Source organism: Coenobita brevimanus, chromosome 101 (assembly GCF_032717465.1).
Source record: "Coenobita brevimanus isolate Jiangsu-jjx chromosome 101, ASM3271746v2, whole genome shotgun sequence".
Taxonomy (NCBI): domain Eukaryota; kingdom Metazoa; phylum Arthropoda; class Malacostraca; order Decapoda; family Coenobitidae; genus Coenobita; species Coenobita brevimanus.
The window spans coordinates 7774363-7791398 of NC_137054.1; the positions used below are offsets into that span (position 1 = coordinate 7774363).

The 17036-nt window shown below is 41.2% G+C and overlaps 1 protein-coding gene across 1 annotated transcript; it reads left to right on the top strand.

The window, feature by feature from the left end:
• Positions 1–706: 706 nt before the first annotated feature.
• LOC145414907 (uncharacterized) lies at positions 707–15113 on the top strand. The gene is made up of 6 exons (XM_080284322.1): positions 707–758; positions 2547–2688; positions 4014–4119; positions 5950–6087; positions 13750–13896; positions 14976–15113. Exons 1-6 carry the CDS (start codon positions 707–709, stop codon positions 15111–15113), a joined length of 723 nt encoding a protein of 240 aa, XP_080140448.1.
• The last annotated feature ends 1923 nt before the right edge of the window (positions 15114–17036 follow it).

Below are 17036 nucleotides of genomic sequence, written 5' to 3' on the forward strand. Positions count from 1 at the left end.
TAGATGTAATCAGATCCCTGTAGCATGAATAAAATATAAGAAATATCGTCGTACGAAAACGTTGAAGAGAATTCAGTAGAGAGAGAGAGAGAGAGAGAGAGAGAGAGAGAGAGAGAGAGAGAGAGAGAGAGAGAGAGAGAGAGATTGAGAGAGAGAGAGTCGTCTTTAGTCTACCGTGGTAGTCAAAGGATTTTTTTTTTGTTTCCTGTTGACCAGAGTGAGTGGTTTGTGAAAGTCAGAGGTAAAAGCAAACATATCCATTCTAAAAAAAAAAAAAAAAAAAAAAAAAAAAAAAAGTCTATTTTGCCCTTAGCGTGGTGATCGAGGGTGGTGACTGGAGAGGGAGGGACGTAAAGGTGCACACGTTCCCATACACACATCCACACCCTCCCACAACCACACTCACACCCAATCTCCCCCCCCAATACACACACAGAGTGACAGACAGACAGACGGATAGGCAGTAACAAGCAGGCACAGACACAAACACAGAGTCGTATAAGTAAAGACAAGCACACTTACAGAAAGAAAACACAAATTAGGCTGCCCAAAAGAACCTAGTGTAGCAAACGAAGATGATGACAGGGCACAGACAAATTAAGCAGATGCACGTATTCCCACACCTCCGCCCACCTTGTCTCCAGGCGTCTCCCAGGTATATATAATGGCTTAGTTCCCTCCTCGTCTTGCTGTTACCATCGACAAAATGAGAGCATCCTTGGTCATCCTCCTGGCTATCGGGGTCGCCGTGGCAAAAGGTTCGTAGCCGCCTAGACTCCATATATTTTGACTTGATGAAATGGAGTCACGTCCCCCAGCTTGATTCCAGAACCATGGTTAGGTTAGGCTAAGTATAATTAGGTTACGTTCGTGGCTACCTACACTACATTTATCTTTACCCTGGCAATACTTAGCCTGGCTTCCTGTTTGAAAGCTGGGCCGTATTACAATGAGATTAGATTTGGTAAGGTTACGCTCGTGGTTACCTATGCTTCATTTATTCTGACTTGGCAGAGCTGAGCCACGCCATCTTCTTGCATGCTGAGCTGTGGTTTGGTGAACTTCGAAGGAGTTCAGACGCATTTTTTTTTTTTTTTTTTTTTAAGCTCTGACTTTTTCCATTTCTATTATTTTCACCCTCAGCATATCCTGTAATTCATCAGTCGTGGAACTTTGGATAATTTCATTCTTGTTTTTAAAACTGAGAGTGACACAATGGATATCCATCACTGACAGCAAGTCGTTTCGTCATGTCACTCCTTTCTATTATGCTGTTCCATATATGGTTTTTCCTCTCCTCGTTGCTTATGCCTCTATGGCTCAAATAATTCTTCACACCATTCTTCCCTCCCTTTCTTTGGCTTCCCTTTTCATCTCCCTCTCTCTGTTTCTGATCTGTATATTCTTTGTATCATATTCTTATCGCCCATTGTTTACATACCAACACTTAAACACACCCTGGTCACTCCTTTCTACTCAAACCTCTCTAATTCTATAATATTCACTCTTATCAAGTCATGTCATACTAGATTTTGCCTTACAGCTCTTCCTTTCTAAAACTTTCATCATTTATTTTCTTTGCATACCCAGCCTATGACATTCATGCTACACAGTTGAAACCAAAAATATCTTTGCCTGAACACTCTTATGTCTCCTTCTAGACACTCCACATTATCCTTGATACTTCTGATCCTTCTCCCACTTTATATTGATGTATTTTTTCCCATGCACTCCCTTCTGTGATTTTCCTTAGGTGCGTGCACTGTACGACCAAATGCTTTTCTTGAAGCCAACCAATGGCCCTTACGTAGGATCGAACTCTGTGGCTGACCTCAGATCCCTGTGTTTCATTTATTACTATGGCTAACCTCCAATACCTAAAGCATTGTGTTTTCACTAATCTGTCAAGAGTGATGCTTTCTCGTGTTTCCTATTGTCTGTTGTCGGCCTACTGCATGTTATCAATGCTTTTACTGGGACAGACTTTCAGTTTTTTTCTCTGACGTAAATTTCCCAACTCAGGCAATAACTGCTAAAATAAACTTTCTGAGTCTCCACAGAACTGCTTTTTTTTTTTTTTTTTTTTCTCAGTCCGTCTCTTCCCCTGCACCTCCTAACCCTCTGGCTTCAGTGGAGTCTTTCCTCATAAATAAATACTCTATGGAGTCTATGGTTAGCTGGAGTACGGCATAATAAAAATTTCCTCATTCTAGGCCACGGAGTCAGTCAGTCAGTCAGTCAGTTAGTCAGCCAGTCACTCATTCAATTCCTTCAGCATGACTACTTTTCTCCTGCTACCTTCAGGCGACTTTGTTGAACTTACGGGACACCTCCAACAGCGAATAGATTATTGAAATCTATTTCAATTTCTGTAGTTCGAAAAGTTTCTGCAAATTTAAATACAGTCGTCCGTAGATAGTAAAGCCTAAAATGTACGAGTAAAATACGTTTTTCCTTTTCCTCTTCTTCATCTTCTTGTTCTTCATTTCCTTCAGGCTAGCCAACCACCACACCCTCCTCACATTTCTCCACCTCTTCTTCCCCAGAGCCCCGTGCAGGAGAGAAATACTGCACCTGCTACAGTGAACTGAATGGCGGCGGCTACTACTACACCTTCTACGATTATGTTCCCGATATGTATGCCTACAACTTTGACAATGACGTCGACAGCGTGACGGTGCGGGGCATGTAAGTTCTGGAGAGAGAGAGAGAGAGGGAGAGAGAGAGAGAGAGAGAGAGAGAGAGAGAGAGAGCATGATCCTCCACCAGTTATATATCTATCTTGGCAGTGAAAGAATGATCTTAAGGGAAATATATGTTACCCGGCATTACATTGTGCTCCGAGATTTTTTCTTTAATTTTTTTCTATATTTATTAAAGTACCCCCAGGAGCTTATTCTAGAGCCAGCTAAGTAAAAACTTGTATCTCAACACGCGTCTAATTCTAAACCTCTACGGAGTTAGTGATGACCTTATGGGTGAATTATGAGGGAGATAATTTTTGCCCATTAGGTCATCAGTAATTGTACCTTAGTTTTGGTTGAGACTGGGACCCAGACTGATGGCCCTAACGTAACCTCCTCAAGTTCTTAATGAATGTTGCGGGATACTGTATAGATTTTTTTTTTTTTTTTTTTTTTTTTGTCATTTCGTTTATGTATCTTGACGTACCTTGGGTGATCTCTCCCATCGTTCTTCCATCTTCGTGAACACCTTCCTCCTTCCTGCAATCTTTCTTAACTTTCCTCCACATTCCTAACCACTTTCTTAATCCCCTGTCTCCTGAATTTTCCTCATGTTCCTGACCACTTTTCAGACCATTTTCCTCCTCCTTTCAGTCCTAGCCTTGACAAACATTCCAATCTTTGTCCTTTCTCAACCATCCTCTCTCGTTCCCTCCACGTTCCTAACCATCCTGCTTCCTTCCTTCTCCTCCCTCAGTGCCTAGCCATCAACCACGTTCCTAATCCCTTCCCTCCCCTTCTCCCTTCCTTTCGTCTTAACTATCCCCCAGGTTCCCGATCCCCACCATCCACTCCTGTTTCCCTTCCTCTTTTTCCCTTTCTTATCTCCCCTCCACGTTCCGAACCACTTTCCTCCCTCCTTTCTTTTTTACTATGCCCCAGGCCACGTTCTTCTTCTCCCCTCCCTCCAGTCTTAATCATCCTCCCATCTTTCCTAACTTCATCCCACTTTCCCTTCACGTTCCTAACTCTCTTCTCTTCTTATTAACCCCCCACCCAACTGAGTACATAGCCTTCCCCCTTCTTTCCAGTCTCCCTCGTCCTTCCTAGCCTTCCGCCACGGCCCTAACCCAACCCTCTTCCTTCATTCCAAACTCCCCCGACCCACCACACTCCTAACTCCTTTATTCTTCCCTGTTTTTCTCTCAACCTCTTTATTCCTCCCTGTTTTCCTCTCAGTACCTTTATTCCTTTCTGTTTTCCTCTCAACCCTCTTATGCCTCCCTCTTTCCTCTTTTCCTCCACGTTCCGAACCTTTTCCTCCTACAGGTGGATCTTCTACGACAACGTCAACTACAACGTGGAGGCGGCCCTGGTGTACTGGGCCCATGGCATCGACTTCGCCCTCAACTTCCCCAGTGACTACACGAATATGGTAGGAGTTACGAGAGTACTTACTTAATTCTCCTCATGATAACTAGAAAACGGTAGTAGTTACGAGGGTGCTAACTAAGATTTGGAACTCTGGTGTGAGAACAATTAACCCCTTCAGTTAGATGACGCATTTAATTATATTTTACTCAACCACTAAACAGTTTTAGCAAAATAAAAAGAGATTAACTTCAGTGAAATGGGATTAATGAAGGCTAAATATCTAAACCCTCCAGTTCGAAGCATTTCCCCTGAGCCGAGCTGCAAGAATCCTCTTAAAAAAGGCGTCGTCACAGTGAGTGGTAGTAAGATGTGTGGACTCTTAACCGGGTGTGGGGACTCTGTGGGGACTTTACTGAGTTGTGGGGGCTACTTATAAGGTGTTGGTGCTAGTATTGAGGTGTGGGAGACTAGTACTGAAGTGTAGGGATAATTACTTAGGTGTGAGGACTATTACTGAAGTGTAGGGGTTATTACTTAGGTGTGGAGACTATTACTGATGTTTGGGTACTATTACTGAGGTGTAGGGGCTATTACTGGGGTGTGGGGATTTTGTGGGCACTATTATTGATGTGTGGGTACGATTATTTAGGTGCTGAGGCTATTAATGAGGAATGGGAACTGTGGAGAGTATTACTGAGGTGTGGGGATTATTATTAAAGCGTAGGAGCAATTATTTAGGTATGGGGATTGTGGGAACTATTTTTGATGTATGGGGACACTGTGGGGCCTTACTGAGATCTGGGGACCCTGTGGGGGGTTTACTGAGGTGTAGGTACAGTTACAACGATACACAAGAAGAACATACACAAGTATATCACACGTATTCACCACACTGGGTTGTCAATAAAAGAAGGTTGGTAATTCCTTTTACAATGAGCAGTAAATTTTTACATGAGGCCTAAGAAATATGATTTTCATGTCCGAAAACCGTTTTATATTCAGATTACTTTTATATTGGCTGAGAAGAGTGATAAGGAATGGGAAAGTGAACACAGACGCAAAAAAGACGCTACATGCCAGTATCTTAATCCCCTTTCTAATGTATGGGAGTGAAGCTTGGACTCTGTCGGAAAGACACAAATCAATAATGAGAAGAGTGGAAGTGGAAATGAGTCACCTGAGAGGATCATGTGGAGTTAAATGAAGAAACAGAGATAGATGATTAAGTGAAGGGGGATTGTGGTGTTGATGTGTATGTGTTGGAAAGCATTAGAGGTATCTTGAGAAAGTTTGGTCATGTCGAGAGAATGGAGAATGAATAACTGACTAGGAGTGTATGTGAGTGGGGTGGAGGAAGGAGGGGAAGGGTGGGACCGATGATGAGATGGAGATGGAATGGAGAGGTATATGAGCATGCCGGCTGTGAGTTATAGAAAGGACAGCCTGATGGCTGAGGACAGGGTGACATGGAGGTGATTCGCTTGTGGCTACCCTTTTCAATAGTAGGTGTTTTGCTAGAGAAGGATGGGTAGGTCATTTTAAGTCACTAACTCATATCACGAAATAAAATAGGATGTAGATTTACTCGCTTCTCAAGCATATATATATATATATATATATATATATATATATATATATATAGAGAGAGAGAGAGAGAGAGAGAGAGAGAGAGAGGTAATTTTTCCTGGATACTCTACAGGTATATGTGGATGTGGTGAGAGAGAGAGAGAGAGAGAGAGAGAGAGAGAGAGAGAGAGAGAGAGAGAGAGAGAGAGAGAGAGAGAGAGAGAGAGAGAGAGAGAGAAATCCCCAGCCAAAATCAACTTAAACTAACCAAATCTTACTTCTCCTAATCTACCTGACCTAACCTAACCTCACCTCCTCCCTCCAGTGCTCGTCCCTGCGCTATGTGGGTCAACCTAGTTGCTTGAACTGCGATTCGTGGACGGTGTACGAGGGAACAGCCTTCACCGGGGCCGAGTTCTATGGCAACGCCGACTCCACCACCTTGGGGGTTCTCGATGACCAGGTACAGTATTTGCAAAATTTACTGAGCCTGAGTTTTGTGTAGGACTGCTTCTTCAAACCTTCGATGGTCAAATTCAGTACTTACAAACGTTTCTGAACTTAATTTATGTTTGTGGTTATTTGCTTATACACATAGCACTATCCCTGGATCTCTTGAAGACCAGGTTCCACATTTACAAACATTCTTGATCTTTAATTGCATATAAGATTGCATGTTTTTACTTTCTTCATTCAGACAGCTACTGAAAATTTCACTATCTAACATGACTAAATATCCTGGTGAAAAATAAGTAAAACACAACGAATTTTCTCCATAATGAACTACTGAGAAGATTAATTGAGTCTGCCACTTGGTAACGCTGCTTTGTCGATTCCATTCCAGGGTTCCTCCATCATCGTCACCGGTGCGAGTGCTTGGACCTTCTATGAGTGAGTTTACAAGGATCTCTTAAAGTAATACCGTTTGTAGTGGCGTTATTGTTTTTTTTGGGGGAATATGGGCTGAAAACATCTGCTCTTTGTATTGTATCTACTTTTTCGTGTCTCCCTGATATTTTCTTGTCTTTGTGCTTTTCTTCTTCCTCTTCCCCCCACCCCGTCCCTTGTCTCACTGTTTTTTCCTTCTATGCAGCTCTGTCCATATTCCATTTTTCCTTATCCCTCTTGTCTTTTTTCTTTCCATAATTCTAAGAAGCCTGGCATCCTGAATCTTTCTAGAGTGGGATCTATAGATATAAGTTTCACCTTTTCGTTGTCCTCGGTATTTTCCTGGATATTTTACTTACTCCTTCAGCTCTAATGGTTCCTTTTTTTTTTTTTTTTTTTTTTATCTTCACGCGTATTAATTTAATTTAGTGGTGAACTTTCGAGCTGGAGGAAGTTATAGCTTTAATTCCCTCACTAGAAGAGACCGCCCATAAATTTAATAAAACCGTCTGTTTCGTAGTCAGGATAATATAAAATTGCTTGACTGATTGAAATAAACCAGGCGGCCCAACTGTCAAGGCCATATGCCTCCGGACAACAAAGAAAAGACAACACAAAGAGAGAACTAAATAGACAAGATAAAAAAAAAAATTAAAACACGAAAAAGACGTCCTCGGGCTAAAGAAGTTAAGGGCAAACCCGGACGATTTTATTCAAATGAAAGATTTTCCATCCGCCAGGGGGTTATAAACTATCCCAATTACGCCAGCCATCGCTAAGGTTGCATTTTGGCGTTTATAATGAACGTACAAGTAGGTGACTGTGTAAGTATGAGGGTATGAGGGGCATCCCATGGGTCAAGGAGTCAGAATGCATAACGGAAAACAGGAATATATGACAAGGGTTAAGGAAATTTTCTAACACCTCTTCCATAGCTATGCATTTTTGGATACAGCTGGTTATTATCAATTTGTTTGGTACTTAAGCTGAGTACGGCTGCATATGAATGATTTAAACTACACAGAAGAGGACATTAAGGTGTAATAAACAAAATAAATCGCTTAGGAAGAGGTGTTATTGAACTCTCTTAACCGACGAGAAGACGGTCCATGGAATGAGACTGAAGGCGCTAGAAATGTCACTGTGTTGTACCAGACTTCCTTTCACGCTTCTGATATTTCCACAATCAACACTGTTAAGTCACCCACATTATACACTTCACACTAGGCTATCACGCCATACACACGCCTCACACTGTCACACTTCACACTGCTAAACCACACATACGCTGCTCGACTTCACACTGCCACAACCTACACACTTCTCACACTTCCACACTGCTAAATCACATAAAATGCTATACTTCAAACATCATACATGGATACAATACATACTGCTGCTCTTCATACTGCTGACACACACACACACCCACACACCCACCCACACACACACAAACGGCTTTTTTAATATCCCACCTTCCATTTGCTGGAGTGGAGACACTAACCTAAGAAAAAATGGTAGTCGGGGTGAACGAGAAAAAAAAAAGTGTGTGTGTGTGTGTGTGTGTGTGTGTGTGTGTGTGTGTGTGTGTGTGTGTGTGTGTGTGTGTGTGTGTGTGTGTGTGTGTGTGTGTGTGTGTGTGTGTGTGTGTGTGTGTGTGTGTGTGTGTGTGTGTGTGTGTGTGTGTGTGTGTGTGTGTGAATATTACCAAGAATATTGGGTGATATGCACAAAGTGAGGGTCACCTTGAAGAAGAACTGACCCTGATGACTTTGACCTTCATCATCGCTTTAAGCAAGTCCACCCTCCCTCCCATCACATTCACGTACGGTAATCTACTGGAGACAGAGAGAGAGAGAGAGAGAGAGAGAGAGAGAAACTAGATGAGGAATCGGGGAAAATGACAATAACACACAACCCTCTCAGAAGTAGTAGTAACAGTAAGAAATAATAACAATAGTCATGGTGGCAGAACAACAACAACAACAACAACAACAATAAAAATAATAATATAATAATCATCATCATCATCATCATCACCATCATCATAATAGCCATCATTATCCTCAACACACAGTCAACTATTCCAAACATTGCCAACACCTCACCATAAAGCTAAGGACCATTAAGCCACTATCAAACAAAGATACGAGCAAATAAAATCCCGCCAACATTTCCACGCTGAGGCCAAACATCTAACTTGTATGAGGCAGGCGTGGAAGCAAAGAGCCTAGGTGTGTGCTTGGCTAGTCACTCAGGTTAATTAGTATGCGTGGAGGGTGCCCAGGTATCTTGTGTTTAAGCCTCTCATGGTAGGGATGACTCTAGTGTTCTGCTCCAGCTTACTCCATACTGTTTCATTCAGGTGATAGTAATTTATAGAGCCCTGAAAGTGATGATACATGCACTCTCTCACAGTTTGGACACCTTGCTGGCTTCGGCTTCTTCTGTGTTACTTAAATCATCCTCATATCACCGTACTCAACATAAATAAAGTCCAAACCGATATTTGCCAGCCGTATCCAAAAATAAATCACCAAGGAAAAGGTGTGAGGGAGCTTCCTTAACCACCGACAATATGTCCTAGTGTTTTAATCTAACTAAAACTGAAGGATTTTTTTGTTTGAGCCGAGAGCAAATCATAGGAGTCTGAGAGCGTTAAAAGGTTCCCTAACAACATTCACTCAGTAATTCAATTTCATACAACAGCCCCTTTAATTCGATGGACTTTTCGAAATGACAGTGTTAGATATCACTTTCTTAATCTCGTCACAGCTAGAGGCTCACCGAAAAATTTTTAGAATCGTCTGAAGGTATGAAAAATAAACTAAAATGAAACGTCATGGCAAAGGAATTTAGCATTTCAGTCTACTGTATTTCTTTTTTGCTATAATTTTCTTCCTGCTTCCGTCAAATGATTCTCCTCATGTTAGTGGAAGCCCCTCAGAGTGGACGGGTGAGAAAGAGCTTTCCTTAACCCCTTCAGGTTAGAGTAATCTTCTTTGAGTTATGACCCACATCAAGATAATACTGAGTTTTGGAGAGATGACCGGGGATTGACAGGGTTAACTCCTTCCGTGTGATGAGAAACTTTACTTGTTCTTCTACTTAGGAAAGACCCCTAGTGACGAAGCGATTTATAATCTTCAATGTATTTCCTATGCTTCCAAAATATGTACAGGGTTTTAAGTATATACTAATGAAAAGAAAAAAAACATGACATAATCAGAAGTAACCTGGCCAGGGAGAAATGCAAAGGAGCTCGCTAGGTGCACAAGAACACGGTATTAAGTCGTTCGCCTAAATCATGGAATTTGAACCCTAGTAGTAGCAGCAGTAGTATTAGTAATAGTATCGGCAGTAGGGTTGTAGTAGTAGTAGTAGTAATAGTGGTAGTAGCCCCAAGGATCATATGTAACGTGAACCTGGTGGACTGCAGGCTGAAGCTGCCCTTTTTCATCCACCCACCATCCTCTTTTCGCGGGATAAGAAAGCAGCTGAGGAACGTTTCTATAACCAGGCATTTTAGCTGACAAATAACATCGGCACAGCCACATGAAGGCATCCCTCTCCAGTACCATCTTGAACCCCTTAGCTGCGCAATCGCCACTGTGCAATTCATTCCGTTGGCGACAGCGGCTTTTGTATCACAAAAATAAACTTAAGAGTATCAAAAAGTCAGATACCTTCACGATCTACGCCTTGCCTGGGAAAAAAAAAAATAATAATAATAATCACATTCCACTCCAGCTCACGACAGACGATTAGCCTATACTCAGAACACATCAACTCACGCCGCCAAAGAGTTCAGAGTGTGACTGTCTTGCCTAATCATGACTTAGGCAAAAAATGAAGGACGTGCAGAAAGAAAATGAGCTAATAAGAACGACATGGAAATGACTAGCATAAGAAGATGACCTTTGTGGAGGCTGAGTTCCATGTGGTTCAAAAAAAAAAAAAGAAAAAAGAAAGTGACACCTTTCCTTTCAAATGTGCTTTTTCTGTACGTGAAAAGACAAGACAAAAAAGAATTCACATAAGATCGTGGCGTAGTCTAGTACATATGGTATTAAATCTCCCTCTCTCTCTGCTAATTTCAACTGTCTGTATTGTGATATGCCAGTTATATGTCAGCCGAAGTTGTAGGAATTAGCACCAAATAACAGGTGTCCACAGCAAGGTTTGGAACGTTTTCAGACACGCGGAACGTAATGGAGTTGAGACGCTGTTGATGAAAATCCCATTAAGTACGCATGTTATTCATAGTCACTACATTCCACTACAGCTTCACTTTTTGCTTTAGCTGAAGTGATTTTTGCTTTGTTGTTCGCTTTCCAGAAAAGATAAGTACGCAAATTGCGACCTGTGATCAGCGCCAAAGCTCTAATTCGCGCTGTTTGTGCCGAATGGTGACAGTGGAACCAGACACCACTAAACTATATCAAACACATTCTCATAAAATCGTCATTCATGAACAATTTTCCATTATCCAAGTAGTAAATCCCACGTTTTTCAGGATGTCCAATCACATTAAATAAGCTAAAAATCTTAATTTGCAAATGTTCAGGGCAATGACAAATTTGTGAAATGTTTTTGTCATTGTTTATAAAGATTATGGTGATTTTTGAGAAAGCCTTTTTCACATTGTCATAGTAGTTTTTCCATCACGATTTCTAAAATGGTTTATATATTTAATGACTGTACGCTTTGCATTTTCACAATATTACACTAATAAAGGCTGCCTGAATTTACACCCTTCCCCCTCCACCGCAGGCCTGGGGAGCAAACACTGAATGGATGTAAGTGTTGTCGCTTGCTTGCTCCCACTAACAATTAATAAAAGGACGAATTCATTATTTTAATCTTGGTTCTGTCCAAACGACTTTATTCGATGAAGGAAAAATTAAATCGTAATACTGAGGGATTTAATTTAGGCCATATCAACACCCCCCCCCATGAGAGGTCTCCATAAGCTGATTAATCTGATGGTAAAAAAAAAATAAAAAAAAAACGAAAATGACGCCATGAGATTGAACAACTTGACTCCACAAAATTAAAATCAAGGCCACTCATGTTCGCTAACCCTGCCAACGAAGTTGGAGGTTACATATTAACCATTGTTTGTCTGTTGCTTGTTTGTTTTATTGTTTGTCCACAAGATGAATAGAAAAGTTACTGACGGTATCAACGAAATTTTAAGGATACCTGGGTCATGTACCAAGGAGGAGTTGATTAAATTTTCGTGATTATTTGAGTCCGAGTTCCAGTTCAGGACTCATTTTTGTCATTTTGTCCACACGATATCTCAGAAAGTTATTGCTAGATTTCAAAGAAATTTTGTGTATAAGTGGATCATACGCTAAAGGTGAGTTGACTAAATTTTGGTGGTGATCTGGATTGTCTGATATATGCGTTGGCGGAGGTATGCCATCTCAGCGTGCACTTAATTTATTATTACAGGAGCACCTAGTAAATGTACAGTAATTCGGAACGTATCTCACCATTATAAGATATAAAAACTAACAATACCCCGAACACACACACACACACACACACACACACACACACACACACACACTTCAAAGATCAAAATATAAATATAAAACCAGTTACTCCCACCAGAGGCTTCCTATACTCTACATAATGTGTTCCCTCCAGCACCTTAAAATTAGCCCCTTCATTTAGATTACGTATTTCATTCATTCCTGCTCTCTCTAGATGTTTTTATTTAGTTTAGGGCAAATATTTCCAAACTTTCAGTCATGGCAACCCCAAACTTCCAAATATTCTGGCATCGTCCCTTTCCGTTCAATAGACTTTTTACAAGGTTGTCGTAATCATTAAGATAGATAATTTTTATAGCCTTCACGTCGTTACTATATTTATCACGCGTGCCTTGATAATGAAAAGATTAATTACTAAAGGAGGCTTCCATATTTGTATCGTTTTCAAAATGGGTTTTCCGTTGGATATTTTTAACTCTCTCTCTCTCTCTCTCTCTCTCTCTCTCTCTCTCTCTCTCTCTCTCTCTCTCTCATTTTTTTGGCAGTGCGTTTAATAAAATTATATGCCTGCAAAATATAAGATGAAAATACTTAAATATTTTTATACCACCGTCATTCCTTATAAAAGAATACAACCCCCCCCCCAGAAAATAGAAATAAAAAACGGGGAGGACAAATAATATCACGCTTCCAACAGGCCGAGCGTGACACAACTGAACAGAAAAAGATTTATGCTTACATACTGACGGCAACACACGTGCGAACGGTCTGTAGGAGAGTTAACTTAAGATTAGTATTTTCTTACCACTTCACTGAATTTTTAAAGAAATTGCAAAAAAGTGAAAAAATGCCGAAAGAGGGTTAAACTTTTCATTACAAAACAATAGGTAAATGTACGAGCATTAGTTACTCTCTGATCCTTCTCACCAAAACTCTAACCGTCTGAAGAGTCCTGTACTTCTGATATCTTTTATACCAAGAGGCTGCTGCTCCTTGCCCCATAGTGTGCGCTACACCAGAGGGGCACTTAACAGTTTGGAAAATACAGGTTCAGCGAGAATTTTCTAGCAGGAAGGATTACATTTTCCTTTCACTGTCTTCATTACCGTTACATATGTGTTATAAATTTGATTAAAAATGTCCGATGGCAACATGAATAAAACTAAAAATACGTCAACGACTTGAAAGGGTTAAAAGGAAAAGAGATATTCAAACATCACAAACACACACACACACACACACACACACACACACACACACACACACACACACAATCACAGTTGTGTTTATCTATCTATCTACTGTTTATATTTAACCCATTGGAACCCAGGTGTGCTGGGCGAGGCATGGCACTGGGTTGGCTCCGCCTATCGGCTCAGTCGCGAAGCTCATAGGTCCCTACCCGGGGGTTCCCTACTTTATAAAGACTTGAAAAATCCCAGTTCTGTCCAGTATTCCGGACGCTGGACTCCAATGGGATATATATATATATATATATATATATATATATATATATATATATATATATATATATATATATATCCAGTGTAAATCCATGCCCCTCTCCTTTCCCAGGGGCCCATTGCTTAAGGGCTTCTGTAACACCTTTGAAAACCTAATATATTCCACCTACCCCACACGGGTCTCTTGTATGTGGGCTTTTCCAACACCAAAAAAATTTGTTATATTCCACTCAACCTAATCTAAATCCAAGTCCTCCTCTCCTCTCCCAGGGACCCCTCGTACCTCATCTAAATCTAAGTCCTTCTCTCCTCGCCAGGGGCCCCTCGTACACGGGCTACAGCGCGTGCGTGTACCCCAACACCGACCACGATGTTGGACCCAACGGAGAGACCCTCGACCTTGGAATCTATCCCGATGTGAGTATTTTAATGTTGGGTTTTCATTATATTACATAAAAACGTATGCACGTACTTGATGATGCATGCATTGTTACATACGCGGGGAAACAGTCGCACATACACCTGAACTCTGCCCTACCACCTCAGGTCTAATCTACGAGTAATCTACCTTAGCCTAACTTACTCTGACCTAACCCTCCCCTTCGTGCTTAACTAAACTCATTCTGCTCTAACTTACCTTAATATAGGCTATTCTGTTCTGTTATTTTCTTATTACCTTCGCCAGTGAAGTTAGAGGAGGTTACGTATACACCTATATTTGTCTGTCTGTTTGTCTGTCTGACTGTCCAGACGATATCTCCAAAAGTTCTCAATGAATGTCAATGAAATATTGTTGATGGGTGGGCCATGGGCCAAAAAGGGATTGATTAAATTTTGGGGAGGATCCGGTTCCGGATCCTATCTCCACGGATCCGGATTCGGATCCTTTTTAATGGCAATGGTATGGACGGAGGTAAGCGCTCTCTGAGAGCTTTTTGGTTTAATCTGCATCATTTTAGCCGTCAAAAACAATAGCTAATTCACTAATTTCCCCAAACGACAGAATTACGAAAAAAAAAAAAAATCCATTCACAATAACATTAGAGAATCTGGTGGTCTAGTGGTCAAAACGCCCCAGATGGAGTGATAACCCTCCCTTGCGTCCATGGTTTCGAGACCCAAGAAGTGAGTGGAGGTTTATTGATCCTCAACGGCAACAGTGGTAGTAGGCTGGTCAACTACCCTTAAATGTACTCGACTACGGTAGCCTAACCTCGGGTAAGGACGCCCCGAAGGGGAAGATCTGGGCTTGGCTGTTATTATTATTATTATTTTTTTTAATATCTCAAGGCGATTTTATTCATATTAAGATAGAGTTTTACGGAACAGAGAGAGTAGATGCAGTTTTCATGAACCCCTTCACAGCCGGATTTCCCACCTGATAAACATAAAATCTTTTAGTAGTAGGAAGAATTAGAGCGAGAGAAAAAAAATATCTTTTGAGTGAAGAGATGATATTAAAATAAAAATCTAACCTAAGCTTGATTACTCCCCAGGTGACTTCCATAGGCTTCTACGACAACGCCATCAACTCGGTGCGTCGCGGCTGCCACTCCAAGAACGTCTTCAAGGCCGAGCCCCTCAAGGCTGAGGTCAAGGCTAAGAACGGTGCCTGGGGTTACATCAAGAAGTAGGCCTAATCCCTCGCCTCATCCCAGTGGCATTAACATCGTCCACTTAACTCTCTAAGCCACAATGACTTCTTATCCTGTAGATTTAACCTTTTCACTTCGATTTTGTCTTTTCTATTTTATTCTTTCTACATCCTGACGATTTTATTTAGCACAGGAAAGACATCTGGTACTGAAGAGATTAATAAAGTCTAAATGTAACCCTAGTTAGAGATGTCTCTTCAAAAAATAATGTCCTGGAAGTAGCAAGAATAAACAAATAGGTCACCAGACTGAATGGGTTAAAGACTCGAGGATTATAAGCGCAGACACGACTGTTGTCACGAGGGGTTATAAGAATATACATTTACCACACACAAGTTTCTTTTATTGGATTAATTTGACCCCTGAAGTTTGAAAGATCTGTCTGTAGTCAAAAAATAAATAATAATAAAAATGGTGCCTTCGTAGTGAGGAAAACAAAAGAAAAGAAACACTACCGTACTAACCCACTGAGTGCTTTTTTCCTCACTTGGAGATTCTATTTTGGGCAACGCCAGACGATTTTACTCAGCTGGGGAGAAATTCAACACCAAGAATGCTGACCACTGGCATCTAAAGCTACTTGCAGCCAGGTGGAACTTAGCCACTATAATTTTGAGCCACGTAGATCAGTAACCATTTCTGCAATCAGACACATAGGCTACTCCATTACGTAAGCACTCCAGACCATACATATGTCTAACCACACAGGCTTTCAACTGCACAAGGGAAAAGTCACTAAATCCCTACGTCTCAGGGAAAGGGCGGTCTTGTCTATGCCTACAGTCGTGGAAAAAAAAAAATCAACATTCATATAATCATTAGTTGTGTGATGGTGTCTTATATTTATCCGGATGTTTTTCTGTGAATTTTGTTGCCTTCTGTATATTATCTGGAGCAGATAACAAAAGAGCTTGCACGGTAAGCACTGCGTTGAAACCTTATCTTTCTCGGGTGTTATCTTTGTGTCATTTTTCAGCACCCACCACCATCCCTGGTCATACTATCCATTCCATCTTCTATCCCGGACGTCAAGCTTCTTCTATTTCCCTGCCGTCAAGGCCGAGAATCATACACTACGCATCTTCAAAGGGTGTACTCGCCCATGTATGACTGACCATTTGGACTGGTGTTTTTCTGAGATTTAATTCGGCTGATGATGCAGCTTAGCGGTCGTCGAATGTGCTTGCAGTAGCAGCAGCAGCAGCAGCACCAGCAGCAGCAGCAGCAGCAGCAGCAGTAGTAGTAGTAGTAGTAGTGTAGTAGCAGTAGTAGTAGTAGTAGTAGTGTAGTAGCAGTAGTAGTAGTAGTAGAGTTTTTGCACATTTCGTCTTATCCTCTACACTGCAAGAAGTCTCTGATCACCTGACTGTAATCAGATCCCTGTGGCATGAATAAAATATAGAAAATATCGTCGTACGAAAACGTTGAAGAGAATTCAATAGAGAGAGAGAGAGAGAGAGAGAGAGAGAGAGAGAGAGAGAGAGAGAGAGAGAGAGAGAGGGAGTCGTCTTTAGTGTACCATGATAGTCAAAGGATTTTTTTTTTTCCTGTTCAACAGAGTGGTTCGTGACAGTCAAAGGTAAAAGAAAATATCCATTCTAAAAAAAAGTAAATAAATAAACAAATAAAAAAAAGCTTGTCTATTTTGCCCTTAACTTGGTGATGAGGGTGGTGACAGGGGAGAGGGAGCTACGTAAAGGTGCACACGTTCCCCCCCACCCACACACACACACACACACACACATAGATAAAGTGAGAGAGAGAGAGAGAGAGAGAGAGACAGACAGACAGACAGACAGACAGAAAGTCGTCTTTGGTGCACCATGGTAGTCACAGGATTATTTTTCCTGTTCACTAAAGTGGTTCGTGACACTGTAAAAGAAAACACCAATTCTAAAAAAA